The following is a 17,162-nucleotide window of genomic DNA, read 5'->3' on the forward strand; positions in this document are numbered from 1 at the left end:
GGCACGAGAATTCTCGCTACTCTCCATGGCATCGAAATTCTGGTCAGAATGAAGCCGCGACTCATTCTGAGAATGCGGGAATTAATCACCACCATGCAGGCGACATCTCGGCAACCTCCGGCGACCTTGCGGCGACCTAATAGTCTTCTGTAGTCGCCTACGAAGTCGCGTACATTTTTGTGTAGGAAGAGTCTCAACCTGAAACGTCACCAATTCCTTCTCTCCAGAGATGCTTCCTGTCCTGCTGGGTTACTCCAGCCTTTTTTGTTACATATTTGTTATATAAGCTACTGGAGCTGAGTGGGCCAGGCAATTCTTGAAGAAGGCTTCTAACCCAAAATGTCGTCTGTGTATATCCCTCAACAGATGCTGCCTAACTCATTAAGTTCCTCAGCGTTTTGATTTTGCACATGATTCCATCACCTGCAGTCTTTTGCATCATCTGCATTGCATATTTATTTTCTGATGGTTGTGATTTCCCAAATAATTATTCCCACTCAGACTTTTTTCTCTCTCCTTCTGAGTAGACCATATTTTTTATTGGAGTCTTAACAAACACATCTCATAATTTTCCTCAAAGCAGCCCACTGTGTGATTGTTGACTTTAACTTGTTATTTCTTCTATTTTCTTCTCAATTCTTTCTGTGAACTGACAGTATAATCTCTTCTATTTTGAAGACTTACCATGTTATTTTCCCAGTGGAAAATTGAGGCAGTTTTCTCATTCATTTTTGCCTCTTTAGTTTATCTGTGCCATTTTATTCTTTAGTGCTTTTTATTTTCTGATTTTTTTTTGCTCTGTATAACCTGGTCCTTCAACTGTGATGAAACCTGTTTTCGACACCCTACCCCCCCCCCCTCTCCACCCCATTTACATTTTTACTGCCTCACAGTGAGGAGGCAACATTTTAGATACATTGATCTTTGCTTGTTTTTCTCTCCCTACTGCTCTCTATTTTGTTCTGTTCTATAAAGAGACTTGTTTATCTTTCTAACCAGATGAAGGGTCTACACCCTGTTAAAGCTGATGCTAATAGAACTGTTTATTTACTGTGTCAGCTGGGCCCACCACTGTTTGAGTTAGGCTGGGCTAGAGACTCTCAGCCTGGGCCTGGTTTGGGCTCAGGTCCCATAGGTAAAAACATTTGTATGTGACTCTCATTGACAGCCATACACTGTCCCTCTTGGCACTAGATCAGCTTGTTTTTAAATTAGATACTAAGCAACTCGTCATTCTCGAGAGGTAAACTATTTTTCCTATTTAGGCTGTTTACTTTACACTTGCGTGCTAACTGGCAGATACCCTTTATAAAGTATTGTGTAAATCTAGCTACCAAATAGGCAACGGTTATTTGTTTGATGGTAACAAGGGCATGGGCAGAAATCCTGGAGGGGAGGGGGGGGGGGATCCCCATGTTTTGAGAGGTGGGGGACAATCACCCCCCCCCCATGATTTGTGAAACATGTTGCAGCAAAACCAAAGTCGAGTCGTAGCCACAACGCCACCACAGCCTCTGAAGTCAGCCAGCTCCATGATGGTATGTCCACAGGCTCTGCGATCAGAGCCCTCAAGGTCGATTCCTGTTGGAGGCCGCCAGCTCTTAGAATCTAGCAGCCCGGGACTAGCTGCAGTTCCTAGGTCGGCTCGACTGCCTGGGACTGGCTGTAGCGGCCAGGTCGGCTCACTTGCCCCAGGCCTGGCTGTAACGCCCAGGTCGCCTGCATACACTGGGACTAGCTGTAGCGCCCTGGTCAGCTCGCCTGCCCTGGTGGTTCGCATGTACCACCTCTAATTTCATCTACTGCATCCCGTGTTCCCAATGTGGGCTCCTGTACAACAGCGAGACCAGGCGTAGACTTGGCAACCATTTTGCTGGACACTTATTCTTGGTCTGCTGAGGCCTACGGGATCTCCCGATTGCCAAACATTTCAACTCCCCTTCCCATTCACAAACTGTGCCTTTGTGTCCTGGGCCTCCTCATTGCCATAGTGAGGCCATACGCAAATTGGAGGAGCCCTCCTTGGAGGTACAACACCTCATATCTAGCTTGAGTAGCTTATAGACGAGTGGTATGAATGTTGAATTATCTCATTTCAAGTAACTGCTACCTACCTTTTCCCCCTCCTCCCAAGTCCCCTCCCTCCACACTAGTCGTTTAACCAGTTCTGCAGTTCACTACATTGTATCCCGATTTAGATCACACCTTCCCTAGCCAACAATGGGCTTGCCAAGGCACCACCCTGCCTGAGGTAATTTGTGGCCTGCCCTGATTGGTCCTGTTTTTTTCTCGCCTCGAGCTCTTCGCTTCACTTCCTCATCTTCCCACCTCCTACTTTCAGTTTGAAGAAGGGCCCCGATCCAAAACCTTATCTATCCTTTTTTCCTGAGAAGCTGGCTTGCCTGCCAGGCTACTCCAGAACTTTATGTCTGTCTGACACTGAGTCAACGGGATTTGCAGACAGTTGGGCAAAGTTTGATCTGCGCCTGTTTTATTGACAGCATTGTGATATTTGCCTCGGGGTCAATTTGTGACATTTTTTAAAAACATCTCGTATTTCCAAAGGACAAGTAGACATATTTTCTTTAGATTATCCAGGTCCCACAAAAACTCATTGAGGTGAATAAGTTATTTATTTCAAGAGGGAATTCTGATGTTGGGACTCGCTGCTCTTCAAAATGTCTTGATCATCTTTGTTCTTCAAATAAAATAAACACTTCCCTTTCTATTTGTATATGAGGATACATGCAGATCCTGTTGTCACAACTGCCATCAAGGTCAGAACAGGTACATCTGGTCACAATTTAAGAGAAGCTTAAATGAACCAGCTGCATTGCAACAACTAATGTTGTGCAGTAAGTATCAGAGTGCTTTTGGCCATGTGCGTGCACATAAGGACTGAAATATTTTCCTGATTCCACACTCAATGTCAGTGTAGAACCCTTGATCTTTTCTAGTAGGATTTCTAGAGCAAACTTAATTTTTATAGTCCTTCTCGTTCCACACCTCTTATCATAAAGATGAGCTGCAGTGTTCTGGGGCATCGGTGAGTCTAAGTTTCCTTAAAAGTCATTATTTTCCTACTTAGGCAATTATTGTTGTAAGTTTGCTGTTGTTGAGTCTCTGGCCAGGAGTTTCCCATCCAACACCATTGCAGAAGCACCAACACTGGTTAATAAACGAATTATAAAATTTATGGGTATATATACGATCCCGAAGTATTACAACTGGGCCATAAGGAGCCATTACATTGGAACCAGCTGTTTTGCAATGCAAATAGGTTGTAAATTGAAATGTCATGAGAGGCAGATGTGTTACCCAGAACCACAGCACAGGAACAGACCTTTTGACGCACAATGTTCATGCCGAATATCTTAAACTAATCTCTGCTTTTAGCATGTGATTCATATCCCTCCATATCCATGTGCCTATCCTAAAACCTCTTAAATGCCACTCAATGCCCTGACTGATAAGGGCAGACGTACCATATGCCTTCTTCACCACTCTATCTACTTGTGATGCCACTTATAGGGAACTGTGGACTCAGACCCCAAGATCCCTCTGTTCATCATTGCTGTTCTCTTAAATATATACTTCCCCTTTGCATTTGACCTCCCAAAGTTTAACACCTTGTACTTGTTCAGATTAAACTCCATTTGCCATTTATTTTTCCATTACATGTGGCTGACGTATATCCCACTGAAAATCTTCCTCACTCTCCAACTTTGTCCAATTCCGCCAACTTTGTTGCCTGGAAATTGATTAACCAATTCAACCCTTACTAACTAACCCACATTTGCATTCACGTTGTTTAGATGTATCAAGAACAACAGAGGTCTTGGCAAAGATGCGTAACTTCACTGGGTCACAGACCTCCAGCTAGAATAATACCCTCCCATCAAAATCCTCTGTCTTCAGTCAGTAAGCCAGTTCTGAATCTAAATGACCAAATCACCATGGATCCCATGAATCTTAATCTTCTGGATCAGACAACCATGAGGTACTTTATCAAGTGCCTTAAAACCCATCTAGACAACTTCCACTGCCCAACCTCATCGAACACCTTTGTCACCTCCACAAAAAATTCAATTGTTCATAGGACATGAGCTACCACGGTCAAAGCATTAGTGCTGACGATAAAATAAATGTCGGAGATGAAAGCCCTCCATGATTTTGGATAATGCGAGTGGTGTTGTAACTAAGCCATTTAATGATTCAGGTAAATCATAACCAGTATTGGATTTGGAAGCATTCCAATAAAGTTAGGTGGATCTGACAGTCTAAAGCCCAAACCACCTACAGTACAAAAAGTGAGAGATGCTGTGAATAGCAGGGCGGTCAAACCTGTCTGATTTTCCGGTTCTCATTGTAATGTAGAGTGGTGTGTTTTCTATAATTGTCAGACTGCAACAATCTTAACCTACCCACCCCTCAACACTCATTAACTGTTTATTGCTGATTTACCAAAGTTATGAGCCTATCTTTTCTACTAAAAGAAAACTTGGCAAACAATAGATAGAATTTGCATACTTCCTAAGGACGTGCGCCATTTTGGCCCATCGGGCCTATGATGGAACTAGTCCCACGTGTAAAGCACATACACGCGACTCATCGACAACCTTGCACAATCCTTCTACAATGTGACCAATAGGTAGGTATGGCATCTGTGTTTGAGTTGGAAGATTGTCAATTATGTTCTACTGTCAACACTTAAAAGATATACCTCAGACTGGAATGTAAGTGCAATACTAAAGGAACATTGCACTTATAATGTCTTGTCAATATGATGTTAGTCTTAAAACCATCAGCCCCAAGCACAATTTTGGAGAAGTATGAAGTTAGAATCATAGAGCAATACAGATGGGAATAGGCTCTTCGATCCATCTGACCATTCGGCATTTATTTTAACACTGGCTCTACTTTAACCCATTTGATTCTCTTATTAATTCTCTAATTTGATGGAAGCCCATATGGTCACAAGGTGAATGTGCAAACTGCACAGACTCCCATCTGTCATGGTTCACATTTTTGTATAACCTCAAATATTGGTGAACCTAGATCCTCTTTTTGCTGCAGTACAGAAAGTTTATAGTCTGTGACACCATATAGTCTGCTCCTGCTGAGGACATAGCCCGTCTGCCCAGCACATTTGTGTCTTGTATTACATTTTTCAATAATCACCATTAGAAAATCAAATCACTGACTAATTAATTAATTCGAACAAAGCAAATGTTTTGTGAATTTTTTGCCAGGTTATAATTGGTGTTCAACTAGATATAGACATATTATTTGTTTGGAATAGAGATTTTCATATTTGATTGCTTGAAAATTGTGATGTCAATAAAATTATTGAGCAAAGGCTCCATTGTTAGATCCCTAGGATACTTTGAGTTTTATAATCAAAGCGATGGCAGCTATGATTTGAGCATCCTGCCCAAATCAGATTAAACAAAAAAAACACCTAAAATTCTTCAAATTGGTGAACATGACTCCAGCTAATATTGTGTAAGAATGAACTGCAGATGCTGGTTTAAACCGAAGATAGACACCCTTTCCTCCTCTCCTAAGATGCTGCCTGTCCTGCTGAGTTACTCCAGCTTTTAGTGTCTATCTCCAGCTAATATTGTATTAGGTTGTAATTTCGTTGAGATAGGTTTCCATTATGCCCCCTTTTTACCAGGATCGAATATCATCTGATATTTATTCCTTCACTAAATACCATCTTCAGACAAAATGCCAAAAGGAAGAAGCTTTTCTGTAAAGTGTCCAGGTATGTGGCACACAATGCACAAACATACATACGAGACAGGAGTATCAAGGGTTGCAGTGAAAAGGTGGATAAATGAGTGACTGCACCTGAGATAAATGGCTTACTTGTGTTCCTTCCATAGTTGGCTGGTCATTGACATCGATAAATCATTCCAGTCATTGCAATAATTACACCATATTATCTTTAAAATGAACAATGTTACAAAGCAATGTTGGAGCAGACACTGAGGCCATCACTAAATTAATTTGAACCATTTTTGAATTCTGATTCTACATTAACTATCTTTTGTTGGATTATACAAGGTCCACAAAGTGTTCATATACAAACTCTGAACACTTTCTCAGAGCTGTTGCAATGAGCTTCTTCCTTTTCTTTTCCAGCCCCTCTGTGACCCTTTCAAACAGGACCTTTTTAATATATACTAGACCAGGGGGGACCCGTTGGGTCCCGTCCCTTCAACGTGCGGTTGCGGGGTGGGGGCCGGCCTGCAGCGTCACACACACACTAACCACCCCCACACACCCCTTGATATTATATTAATATTACTCATTGGCTCCTTTTACCCCATCCCTGCCCTATCTTGAGGGGCAGAGAGAAAGAGAGAGGGAGAGGGGGGTGATGGAGAGGGGGAGATGGAGGAGAGGGGGGAAGGTGGAGAGGGGAGGGAGGGGGGAAGGTGGAGAGGGGGGGAGAGGGTGTGGGGGAGAGAGGGGGGGAGAGAGAGGGGAGAGGGCAGACTTGAACTCGGTGGTTCTCGGGACCAGTGAAGCCCTCGGAAGCCCAACCAAATTACTGCGTGTTCAGCGGCTTCAATCCAGAGCCCTGGGCTGGAGGGCGGCAGTGCTGCGGGTGGGGCGCTGCGGACAATCGGCCGAGTGCGAGTGGGGGGGTAGGGGTGGGGGGGTTACGTAACTCGCAGCTCATGGAAAACAGTGGCCAGCAGGCTGCGCGTTAAACTCGGCGCAGTTGGCCGCGAGGAGAGGAGCCGTTGTGACGTTATCAACTTGGGCAACCTTAATATTTTTTTTTACATGTCAGTTTGGTGATAAATTTTAGTAAATATCTCGGGAAATAATCGACCAAATTTATAGATGATTGGATTTTTGAAATCATAAGGAAAATTTCTACCAGAAGATGTAAACATTTCACTATTATTGTAACGTCAGCAGCTGGGCAGCGGTCAAATTTTTTAAAAAAGGTCAAATTGGTCAACAATTTTAATAGAAAAGTCAGGAAAATAATGTACCAAAGGTACAGAGGAGTGGATTTCTAAACTCGCAAGGAAATTCTCTACTGAAATATGTAAACATTTTCCCGTTTCGGCGTCTGGTTTTCGAGGAGATACGTTTCACATGCAAGATGACACACACACACACACACACACACACACACACACACACACACACACGCACACACGCACGCGCACACACACACTTTAATAGATATATGATATGATATGATTGCATATCATCTCACATTGCTGGAAGCAAAGAAAGAAGATTCTGAGTGAAGAAAAAACTTTCTCCTGAGCCCATATCCTTTATTCCAGACTCCATGCAAGGGGAAAAAAACTATTTTCACAAATCCTGTTCAAGCTTTGCATAAATCAATGTGATTACACATTGTGATTACACATTGATTATAGATATTTTGTCTGAACTAAAATGCATCTCCAAATGGTGTGTTTCCACTTTTGAAATGTTGTCAATTTCAACTCTTCCTTTATTCCTCCGACCATGCTTGTCACATATAATGAACGCAAATGGTTCTGCTTGTATGTCTGACTATTTACAGTTTTTATAAGCTGCGGCAATACCTTGAGCCTCTATTGGCATTTTGTATCTCATCATATCAGATTTAGGTCCCCTTTACCCCACATAGAAAACATTGTTGGGTCTTTTTTCCCATGCTACATTCTGAACATGTTACATGCAAATTTGTTGCTGCTTGTTTCCTGTTTCACAAGGGCCTGTTATTTTCCTGATTTCTACCCAGCCCTCTGGAGTTTTCTACTGAAGGTTCTTTGTCCAGCTTTCTTACCTCCCCCATGCATGTCATCTTCCTCAAGGTCTTCAATGTTTGAGGAGTGCTATATATAAATGATTTTGAGCTGTAGAGAAAATATTAAAGTGTCTGCTTGATCTTGGAATAGCTGCAATAAAAATTGGAAATATGAACTTGACTAAGAGGAGGCAGTTCCCAATTTATGTGAAACCTTTAAAATAATGCTAATTTGGATTTATTGTACACAATTATCATAAAGTCCAAGGTAGACAAAAATGCATCTATGGAGCGAAGGAAAGAGCCAACGTTTCGGGCCGAAACCCTTCTTCAGAGGAGCTATAGTACAAGGTTATATTGCAGTTATGCAGATTTCCAGTTGGACCCCATCTATGTTGATATTGTAAACAGCTCTGAGCCACACACCTCGGGAAGAATAAATTGACCTTGGAGAAGATGGAATGCAGTGCAGATTGACCAGAATAGTACAAAAACTACAAGGATTCAATCACGTTGACTTGTTGCATAAATCATATTTGTATACACTTGAATGAAGAGTGATCCAAAATAATTAAATGACTTGATATTCTAGATAATGAGAAACTATTTCTTCTGGTGGGATAGTCCAGAACAAGGAGAATAATCTCAAAATAAAACAAAACTGTTCCTTGATGGAATCATGGAAATCTATACTATTTCACCTGTTGTGCCTATGCCAGCTAAAGTAAAAGCTATTGAAACTAATCCCACTGTTTGTCCCCAGGTCATGTGCTTATTATCCAAGTGCCTTACAAATACTTCTGTGTGTACTTGTTTTTAAGAGTGTTAGACCTCACTATTCATTGGATGAAAATATCTAATGCCTCTAAATCCATTCATCCTTGTTTTTTAACTTTGCTGCCAAGGAAAGTAGAACTGTCCTTTGCACTTTGAGACCTCTCATAATTTTATACCCATCAATTAAATTCCTCTCTAGCTCCTCTATTTCACGAAAACAAACAATGCCACCCTGGTAAATCTTACCTCGTAACCAAACTTCTCCAGCCCTAACAACATGTCGATCTTCTTTGAACCCTCTGTAGAGCGGGAATGCACTCTAGTTGCAGCCTAACTGTAGTTTCTTAGATCTTTCTGTTTTTGTATTGTGATTTGGCCAATCCTGTGCTGCCTTAACAATAAGCCGGGGTGACAACAACTTTTTCACACAGAATAATGGGATTTAATAACTCTTTCCAAATGCTAAGACCAACTGGAAAAGTTTTAAACATCGAGATCGATAGATCATTGTTAAATAAGAGTTTAAGAAACCTAGACTAGTGAAATGAATTAAGATGGAGCTAAACAATGATCTAATTGGGGATCTTCACGATATTGAATGGCTTGTTCCATTTTTAATTTTTACAGTGTCCACCTGTCTCCCATTCTCATCTTTCTCCTGAAGACATTATCAACTGGTAGGGATCAGCGGCAGATACATTGTGGAGGGCAATGTAGCCAACATCCTCTTCTAAAGAAATGTAAACTCTCATTGTTTCCTTAAAGTAACTTATCACTTTTGCAAGCATTTGTTCGATTCCTCTTTGTAACTAATTATTTGTTTTACCACATTTTCAGAACATTAATCCAGGATCATAATGCTCTCAGTAAAAATGTTTTTCCCCTTCATATTCTGCAATCTGTGGTTATTGATCTGTTTCTCACTGGATAACAAAACATTTCAAAATCTTGCACTTTTCCATTAAATCTTCCCTCAGCATCTCTTATACGAGGAGAATATTTGGCCTCTCCATTTCACTGAAATTCTCAACACTGGTGACCTGGTATATCTCTTTCATTCATTCTAAAGCATTGACCTTTTTCTTCCCACAATCCTCTGAACTGGATAGCCAAGGGTAAACAAAGTTGTTATAAATTTGTTTCTTTGGATTCCATAAGCCTTTTTCACGGCTTTCTGGATATTCAGTCACTTACAGAAGATGTTTTGTAAGCATACCCTGAAATGAATCCTCTTTCAAATTTTATTATTTAGTCTTGTATCATTCTTTCTCCCAAAATTAATGACTTTACTGTTCGTGTACCTTTTGGAAATTTTGCCTCAAAGAATTGGGATGTCTCTCCACATTGACAGGATTGAATCTAGTGCTTTGCATTACAATGATGAACTACAGTTTAGTGCATTTCTGTTGCACATGATCAATGGTTCAATGGTTTCTCTATTGTCATGTGTACCAGGTACAGTGCATTTTTGCATTCAGCTCAGCTAGACTATCCCCGTACATAAGCACATTCACCGCAGTCAGTACAGTATGCACAGAACTGCCCACTGAGTATATATGCAAGATCCATTTTACAGTTCCTGCTGCAGCTGGCCATAAAGACCCGTTGCAGTTGTCGCCTCCATCAAGTCGTCCCTCTCTTTGCACGGCCATTCAATTGTCTGAACAGTCCCCTTGCATCACTTCTGATTTCAAGGTTAAATTGAAGTGCTTTATTAAACAGTGAAAGTCAAATAAAATACAGAGATTTCAACACAAATACCCATTAATTTTAGGAAAAATTTACACAATGGTAATTTGTGAAAGAAGCTTATGTAACACTGAATGATTCCTCATTGTATGTATATTCCATGTCTTTAACTCTCTAGCACTACACCATGTTTCTCCTGTGGTTTCACCAGGCAGCTGGAATGGACATCCCTTCCTGGCCCTCAGGCGGTGGAAGCTGACATCCAGGCTCATCTCACATTGTGAGCTCCTCACTTGGAATGATCAGCTTCCGATTTCTACATTCCAGCAGGAAGGTTGCTGCCATGTGCAACTAGCTATAGGGTACGGGTGATGGACTGGGCTACATGCACTATTTTCTGCAGATAGTGCTGTTGCCAAACCAAGCTCAGATGGATTCTGAAAGGATGCTTTCTATGGTACATCAGTAGAAGTTAGAAAGAGTCATTGAAGGCATTCTGAACCCCCTTTAGTCTTGTTATTGGTGTTGGTATTGGTTCATTATTGTCACGCAGATCGAGATACGTGGCTGTCCAGTCAACTCATCCTATATAAGAATATAATCAAGCCACACACAACTACAACAGGAAATGTAAAGAGAAAAATACCAGTGTGTGGGATGTAGTGTTACAGCATCATAGCATTGCAGTTACAAAGAAAAAGTGCAATGTCTGCAATGAGATAGTTTGGAAGATCGGGACTACACCCTAGCTTAAGGGAGGGCCATTCAGTGGTCTGGTAACAGTGGAGAATACATTTTTTTCTGAATCTGGTGGTGCGCGGATTCAAGCTTTTGTATTTTCTGCCCGACCTAAGAGAAGAGGGAATGACCAAGGTGAAAATGGCCTTTGATTATGTTGGCTGCTTCCCCGAGGCAGTGTAAAGTGTAGATGGAATCGATGAGGGGGAGGCTGTTCTGTGTGATGAGATGCATGGCTGGGAACTGCCCATAGAGCACACAACCCTGTGTTGTACAGTTGCTTGAGGAGAACTATAAGGGCCACTGCTTCTCCTTCTGGACCTTGGCAAAGGCACAATCTGCAAGGTGATGGTTAATTGTCCCATCTGTACCACATCCTCTTCAAGGGCAGCATTAGACAGGGTTGAGGCCTCAAATGTGCATGGTGGATTTGACCATCTCACTGCCAGCCAAGCAAGTTCTTAAATACTTTTTTGACACTGAGTTCTGGTGATGAAGCATTCTGTCAAATAACATTGACAGTCTGCTCTGAGATTCATCACACAGGATCCACCATCTCCTTTGCCACAGAGCCTCGAGAACATGCCATGCCAATTACTGCCTGGTAGACTTGTGTTGTTTTCTGCAGGAATGTTTCCACAAAGGACAAGTGGTGCAGCAGAACCCAACCCTGCAATATCACCATCAGTGGTGATATATTTGCATTGCAGTCACATTAAGTGCTGGAACTCTGATATAACAAAATTCAATTGGTGATCTTTTTCTAGGACAAGCCATTTACCAATGAGATTTTTTTTTAAAGCACTTTTAAAGTTCCTCTTTGAGAACAAATGAATCTCTCGAACAATTTGCTCTTCACAAGTCTTTTCCAGCTTTGATTTGTTTTCACTGGTTATTTTCTAAATGCCAAATAATTTTAATGCCTCAAGATGGTCCCCTTATCCAACAGTAAACCAAGAAACCTTTGATAGTTGTATTTATGTCCCTCTCCATTTTAGAACAGATTTTAATAAATTAACTTTGCTTTTCAAACGCACATTGTTTGTCTATATATTTCCTGGGAATTCCCGTCTGATGAAGGACATATGTTTCTCTTGTGTTTCTTCTTATGGCTGAGTTTGAGTTGTGGTGCTGCCTTGCCTTTGGGGGGTTTTGTGTCTCCCATGTGACTTGCATAAGCAGTGGAAATGGAATCAAATATTAATTTAACCAAACATGATATTGTTTGATCACAAGTCCCTCTAACTTGTAATTTATGACTTGTCCTTTATAACATTCAGTGCTATAGCTGTTGCACAAAATGAGTTTCAGCTTTATCTTTCACTATTTCAATCGTGAAAAGAATGAGGAGAAAATGTAACTGATATCCCTGCTTCATCACTTCACTCTCAAATCCAGAAATGTTTAATGAAACTGGTATTCAGTGTTTGCACAGAACGGTCAAAGATCTTTCTAATTCTCAAAGAGAATTGGAAGTAGGCTGACTTCAATAGGGTGTAAAACAAACCACCAATTTATTTGTCAATTTTATGTTACTGATCAACAAATTTCACACCCACTGTGTTTAATGCAATATGAATATAATGCAAATAACTAATTTGTTCCTTCTGTTGAAACTTATTTACAATGTTTAAGAATTCCTGTTTAATGGGGGATAAAGTACCATAAATACTTTATTTTTATTAATTTAATGGGTTTGAACAATGATTTTGAAAAGTTAGAAGACTTAACATAAAAGACGTCAGTGTTACCGTCGAAAAAGTACTGAAGGTACTATCGTGTATGAAGGTAGACAAATCGCCAGGCCCTGATCAGATATATCCAAGGACATTGTGGGAAACTAGAGAGGAAATTTACACGTCGTCCTTAAATACAGGAGAGGTGCTGAAAGACTGGAGGGTGGCAAATGTTTTTGCCTCTATTCAAAAACAACTGCAGGGAAATTGCTGGGAACTATAGGCTTAACATCTGTGGTTGGAAAGTTACTAGAGAGTATTCTAAGGGAATGGGTTATACTGGCATTTGGATGGGCAAAGGCTGATTAGAGATAATCAGCATCGCTTTGTACATGGGAGGTCGTGTCTCACAAACCTGAGTTTTTTGAAGATATGACCAAAAAGTTTGATGAGGGCAGAGCTGTAGATGATGTATCAATCGACAAGGTTTCACATGATAGGCTGCTCTGGAAAGGAGAGAGAGCTGAATGGATAACAAATTGGCTTCATGGAACGAAGCAGAGGATGATGGTGGAAGGTTGCTTCTCGGACTGGAGGCCTGTGACTAGTGGCGTGCCTCAGGGTTCAGTGCTGGGCCCATTACTGTTTGTCATCTGCATCAATGATTTGGATGAGAACATACAGGACAAGATTAGCATGTTTGCTGATGATACAAAAGTGGGTGGTTTTGCAGATAGTGAAGATGGTTGTGAAAGATTGCAGCAGGATCTCGATCGATTGGCCAGGTGGAATGATTAATGGAATTTAAAATAGAGAAATGTGCGGTGTTACATTTTGGGATGTCTAACAAGGGAAGGACCTACACGGTGAATAGTAGGCATCTGGGGAGTGTTGTAGAGTGCAGGTGCATGGTTCCTTGAAGGTCGAGTTGCAGGTAGATATGGTGGTCAAAAAGGCTTTTGGCATTCATCAGTCAGAGCATTGAGTATCGGTTGGGAGGTCATGTTGCAGTTTTATAAGACGTTGGTAAGACCGCATTTAGTGTATTGTGTTCAGTTCTGGGCACCATGTTATAGGAAAGATATTGCCAAGCATGAAAGGGTTCAGAGAAGATTTGAGCTACAGGGAGAGATTGAGTAGGCTGGGTCTCTATTCCTTGGAGCACAGGAGGATGAGGGGTGATCTTGTAGAGGTGTATAAAATCATGAGAGGAATAGATCGGGTAGATGCACAGAATCTCTTGCCCAGAGTAAGGGAATCGAGGACCAGTAGACATTGGTACATGGTGAAGGGGAAAAGATTTAATAGGAATCTGAGGGGTGACTTTTTAACGCAAGGGTGGTGGGTGTATGGAACAAGCTGCCAGAGGAGTTGAGGCTGGGATTATCCCAATGCTTAAGAAGCAGTTAGACGGGTACATGGATAGGACAGATTTGGAGGGATATGCACCAAGCGTAGGCAGGTGGGACAAGTATAGCTGGGATGTGTTGGCCGATATGGGCAAGTTGAGCAGAAAGGCCTGTTTCCACACTGTATCACTCTATGACTTCTATTCATATAAAGCCGTTTACAATCTCTGGATTTGTTTCACCTTTCCAGACTATGAGATACTTTTAAAGTAACCGTAGTGTAACAAATATGTCAGTTGCTATGTACACAAACATCAATGTATTAATAATACCAGCTGATCAGTTTTAGTGATAGAACAATAAATTGGAGAATTCTGCTCCTTTGTGAAAGTGCACCATTGGATTTCTTGCATCCACCTGGCACAGCACTAGTTTAATGTCTCATGAAACACCAGTTTTCAATGGTTTAGAACTCCCTCAGAATTTAATTAAAGAGTCAGTTTAGATTATGCAATCTGGTCAGTGATCTAACACTATTATTCCTGCAATTTTAGTTTTGTTATTTTGTGATGTGTCCTGGATTAGAATGATTATTATGACAGGTGTGAAATTTATGGCAGTGGTGCAACAAAATTACAGGCTGGTAATTTATAACATGAACATCCTCCTGACAACGTGTTGTTTCTGTTTGGGTCGCAATAAAGGGCGGTAGAGGTGGAGTGGAAAAAGGAGCTGTGTTGGATCAGAAAGGAAGACGATATTCCCCCAATCCCATTCTCAAGTCTCCAAATGTTTAAAGCACTTTTAGGCATGAAGTATATGCAGGAAACGATGAATTTTCTCTTCACTATTTACGGAATATGAAACATAGAAACACAGAAAATAGGTGCAGGAATAGGCCATTCGGCCCTTCGAGCCTGCACCGCCATTCAATATGATCATGGCTGATCATCCGACTCAGTATCCTGTACTTGCCTTCTCTCCATACCCACTGATCCCTTTAGCCACAAGGGCCACATCTAACTCCCTCTTAAATATAGCCAATGAACTGGCCACAACTACCTTCTGTGGCAGATAATTCCAGAGATTCACCACTCTCTGTGTGAAAAATGTTTTTCTCATCTCGACGAAGATGGCTATGGTAAAGAAGGAACTGTAGGACAACTGCCTGTAGCATACAACCGGCAACATGGTGCCGTAGTTCTCAAAGCAGGTTGATCCAAGAACTGAGCTTGCTGGAAAAGTCCTCATTGCGGTGACACTTCTCCTTTAAAAGATGGGGGCGGTCGGAAAAAAGACAGTTGAGCTTTCTCACACTTTAACCACAGCGGTGAGGGAATTGCAAGGAGGGGCTAAGTTAAGTAGCACCAATTGCTTATACTGGTTTATTTTTGGGCATGAGCCCACCCTACTTGTTGCTGAGGAAATATATATTTTTAAACCCTGAGCATCGTCATTATTCGGCGCCAGTGTTTCTACTCTGACAAATCTGGTCAAACAGTTGATCATCTTTGCGCTTCAGGTCATGTTGTAACTATAGCAATGTTTCTGGATGATTTTGAACCAGCCCACCGATCAATAACAACCTTGGCAGCCAGCAGCAAGCTAGTGCTTGCCACTTTAACCCACGGTGCAATTTTTGAGTAAACTGTCTGTCTTCCCACAACTACTCACAAGATTATACACATCTTAAAAATAACTTCCAGTTGAGACAGAATGGGGCTCTCTATGTTTTTTGAAAAAATGTTTTGGACTTCAGCATGGGATTGTAGTTTTGTTTAGTTTTAGTTGTGAAAGAGAAGGAAGGCTTCCTTGTGCTGAAGGGTGTTTCTGTGTGCTTGACTGGGAGGAGTCACTGAGCTTCGTCAGTAAAATAATCCTAAATTAACCCCAGTGGAGATACAATCATTAACACGCAAGGTGCTGGCTGGGAGGAGTTACTGAACCTTGTAGTGCAAGGAACCTGAACTGGCACCAGAAAAAAAGGTCGTCCTTTTTCCTCTTGGATGCCTGCGAAGTTTTGTGATGTTTTTGGTTAACGTCAATTTGTGTCTGTTAATTTAGCTTCCTCGCACTGCCAGGTAAAATTAAACTCCTCTGGCTGGTTCACGATGATGTCTTCGTCCATGTTGTTGAAACAGAAATATTACAAAAAATACCACTGCAAAAGCCAGCAGGGAAAACGAAATGTCAGTCGTAAAATGTGAGTAGTTCTGTTTTTACATTTCTTTGCTCTCGAATGTTACTTCCTACTCCAATCACGTCAGGTGACCGATTCTAGACAGTTTCTCAGTGTTGCTCTCGAATCAACCAAGAATAGGTCTGCAATTCGTGTTTTGACTTTGCATTTCTGTTCCGTCCCTCTCAGCCGACTATTTGAAGGAGCACCACGGTGAGAGTTTCCTGTTCACGATCCTTTCCACTGATCATGATGAGCCATTCCCTCACATTGGTGCCCCAGTCCTGCCCATTTTCTACTATTGTGTCGTAATATTTTCGTACACTTGAACATTTCAAAAACTTTGAGCCGCTGTCAACTAGCTTTTGTCATGGAGCTATAAATGTGCATGTTTATATAGCAGGTGGATATGTTTTGTTTGGATTATGCATACACTGGACTGAAAAGATTTTTCTTTCAGCATCATAATATGTTAAACATAATGTTGAACTTGCCATCAGTTTAGAGGAATCTTCTTGATGTGTTGATTATTGACCTTGTATGGTTGGCTATTTTTCAAATGGAACTCGTTTTTAACAGCAAAAGATGTCTTACAAACGCATTAATCCTGTTTCTACACAGAACAGGGCACCGTGACCTTACTGGCAGTGTGACAGTGGTTTTGGTGAGCATGTTTGGTGCTGGTGTATTTTTTCCTGAGCTTTTAATTAAATTGTCATTAAACTGCAAAGAGATCCAGTGAATAATTGGTGTGGAACTAAGCCAAAACCACACGGTTGAGGAAGAGGAATCGTTAGGATCCCCTCTCTAGATGTTCATTTACTGACTGACTGTGGATTTGGGTGAAGGCATCTTTCTGACATCTCCCCCACAGCAAGTCTGCTAAAGGATGGACAATACTCATATTGGTCGTAGAGCATGGGTTGCTCCAGTGAAAATGGTTTAGTTATTGCTGTTACTTCAGAGTGCTGTTGAGCAACCAT

General features: G+C 41.3%; 2 protein-coding genes across 4 annotated transcripts in view; both read left to right on the top strand.

Annotated features, from left to right (window-relative positions):
- LOC129711242 (elongation factor 2) overlaps positions 1-17,162 on the top strand; it is a 523,480-nt gene that overhangs the window by 299,666 nt on the left and 206,652 nt on the right. The window lies entirely within an intron of this gene.
- Positions 1-17,162, top strand: part of LOC129711243 (zinc finger and BTB domain-containing protein 7A-like) — a 140,136-nt gene that overhangs the window by 20,293 nt on the left and 102,681 nt on the right. Inside the window, exon 1 of one of the 2 annotated variants that reach the window (XM_055658761.1) lies at positions 13,132-16,203. The exons of the other annotated variant lie outside the window; for it this stretch is intronic. Coding sequence (XP_055514736.1) covers positions 16,112-16,203 — 92 coding nt within the window. The 5' untranslated portion in view covers positions 13,132-16,111. Of the gene's footprint in view, positions 1-13,131; positions 16,204-17,162 lie in introns of those variants that run through there. 2 annotated transcript variants of the gene reach the window in all.

The sequence above is a fragment of the Leucoraja erinacea genome, chromosome 29 (genome assembly GCF_028641065.1).
Source record: "Leucoraja erinacea ecotype New England chromosome 29, Leri_hhj_1, whole genome shotgun sequence".
NCBI lineage: Eukaryota > Metazoa > Chordata > Chondrichthyes > Rajiformes > Rajidae > Leucoraja > Leucoraja erinaceus.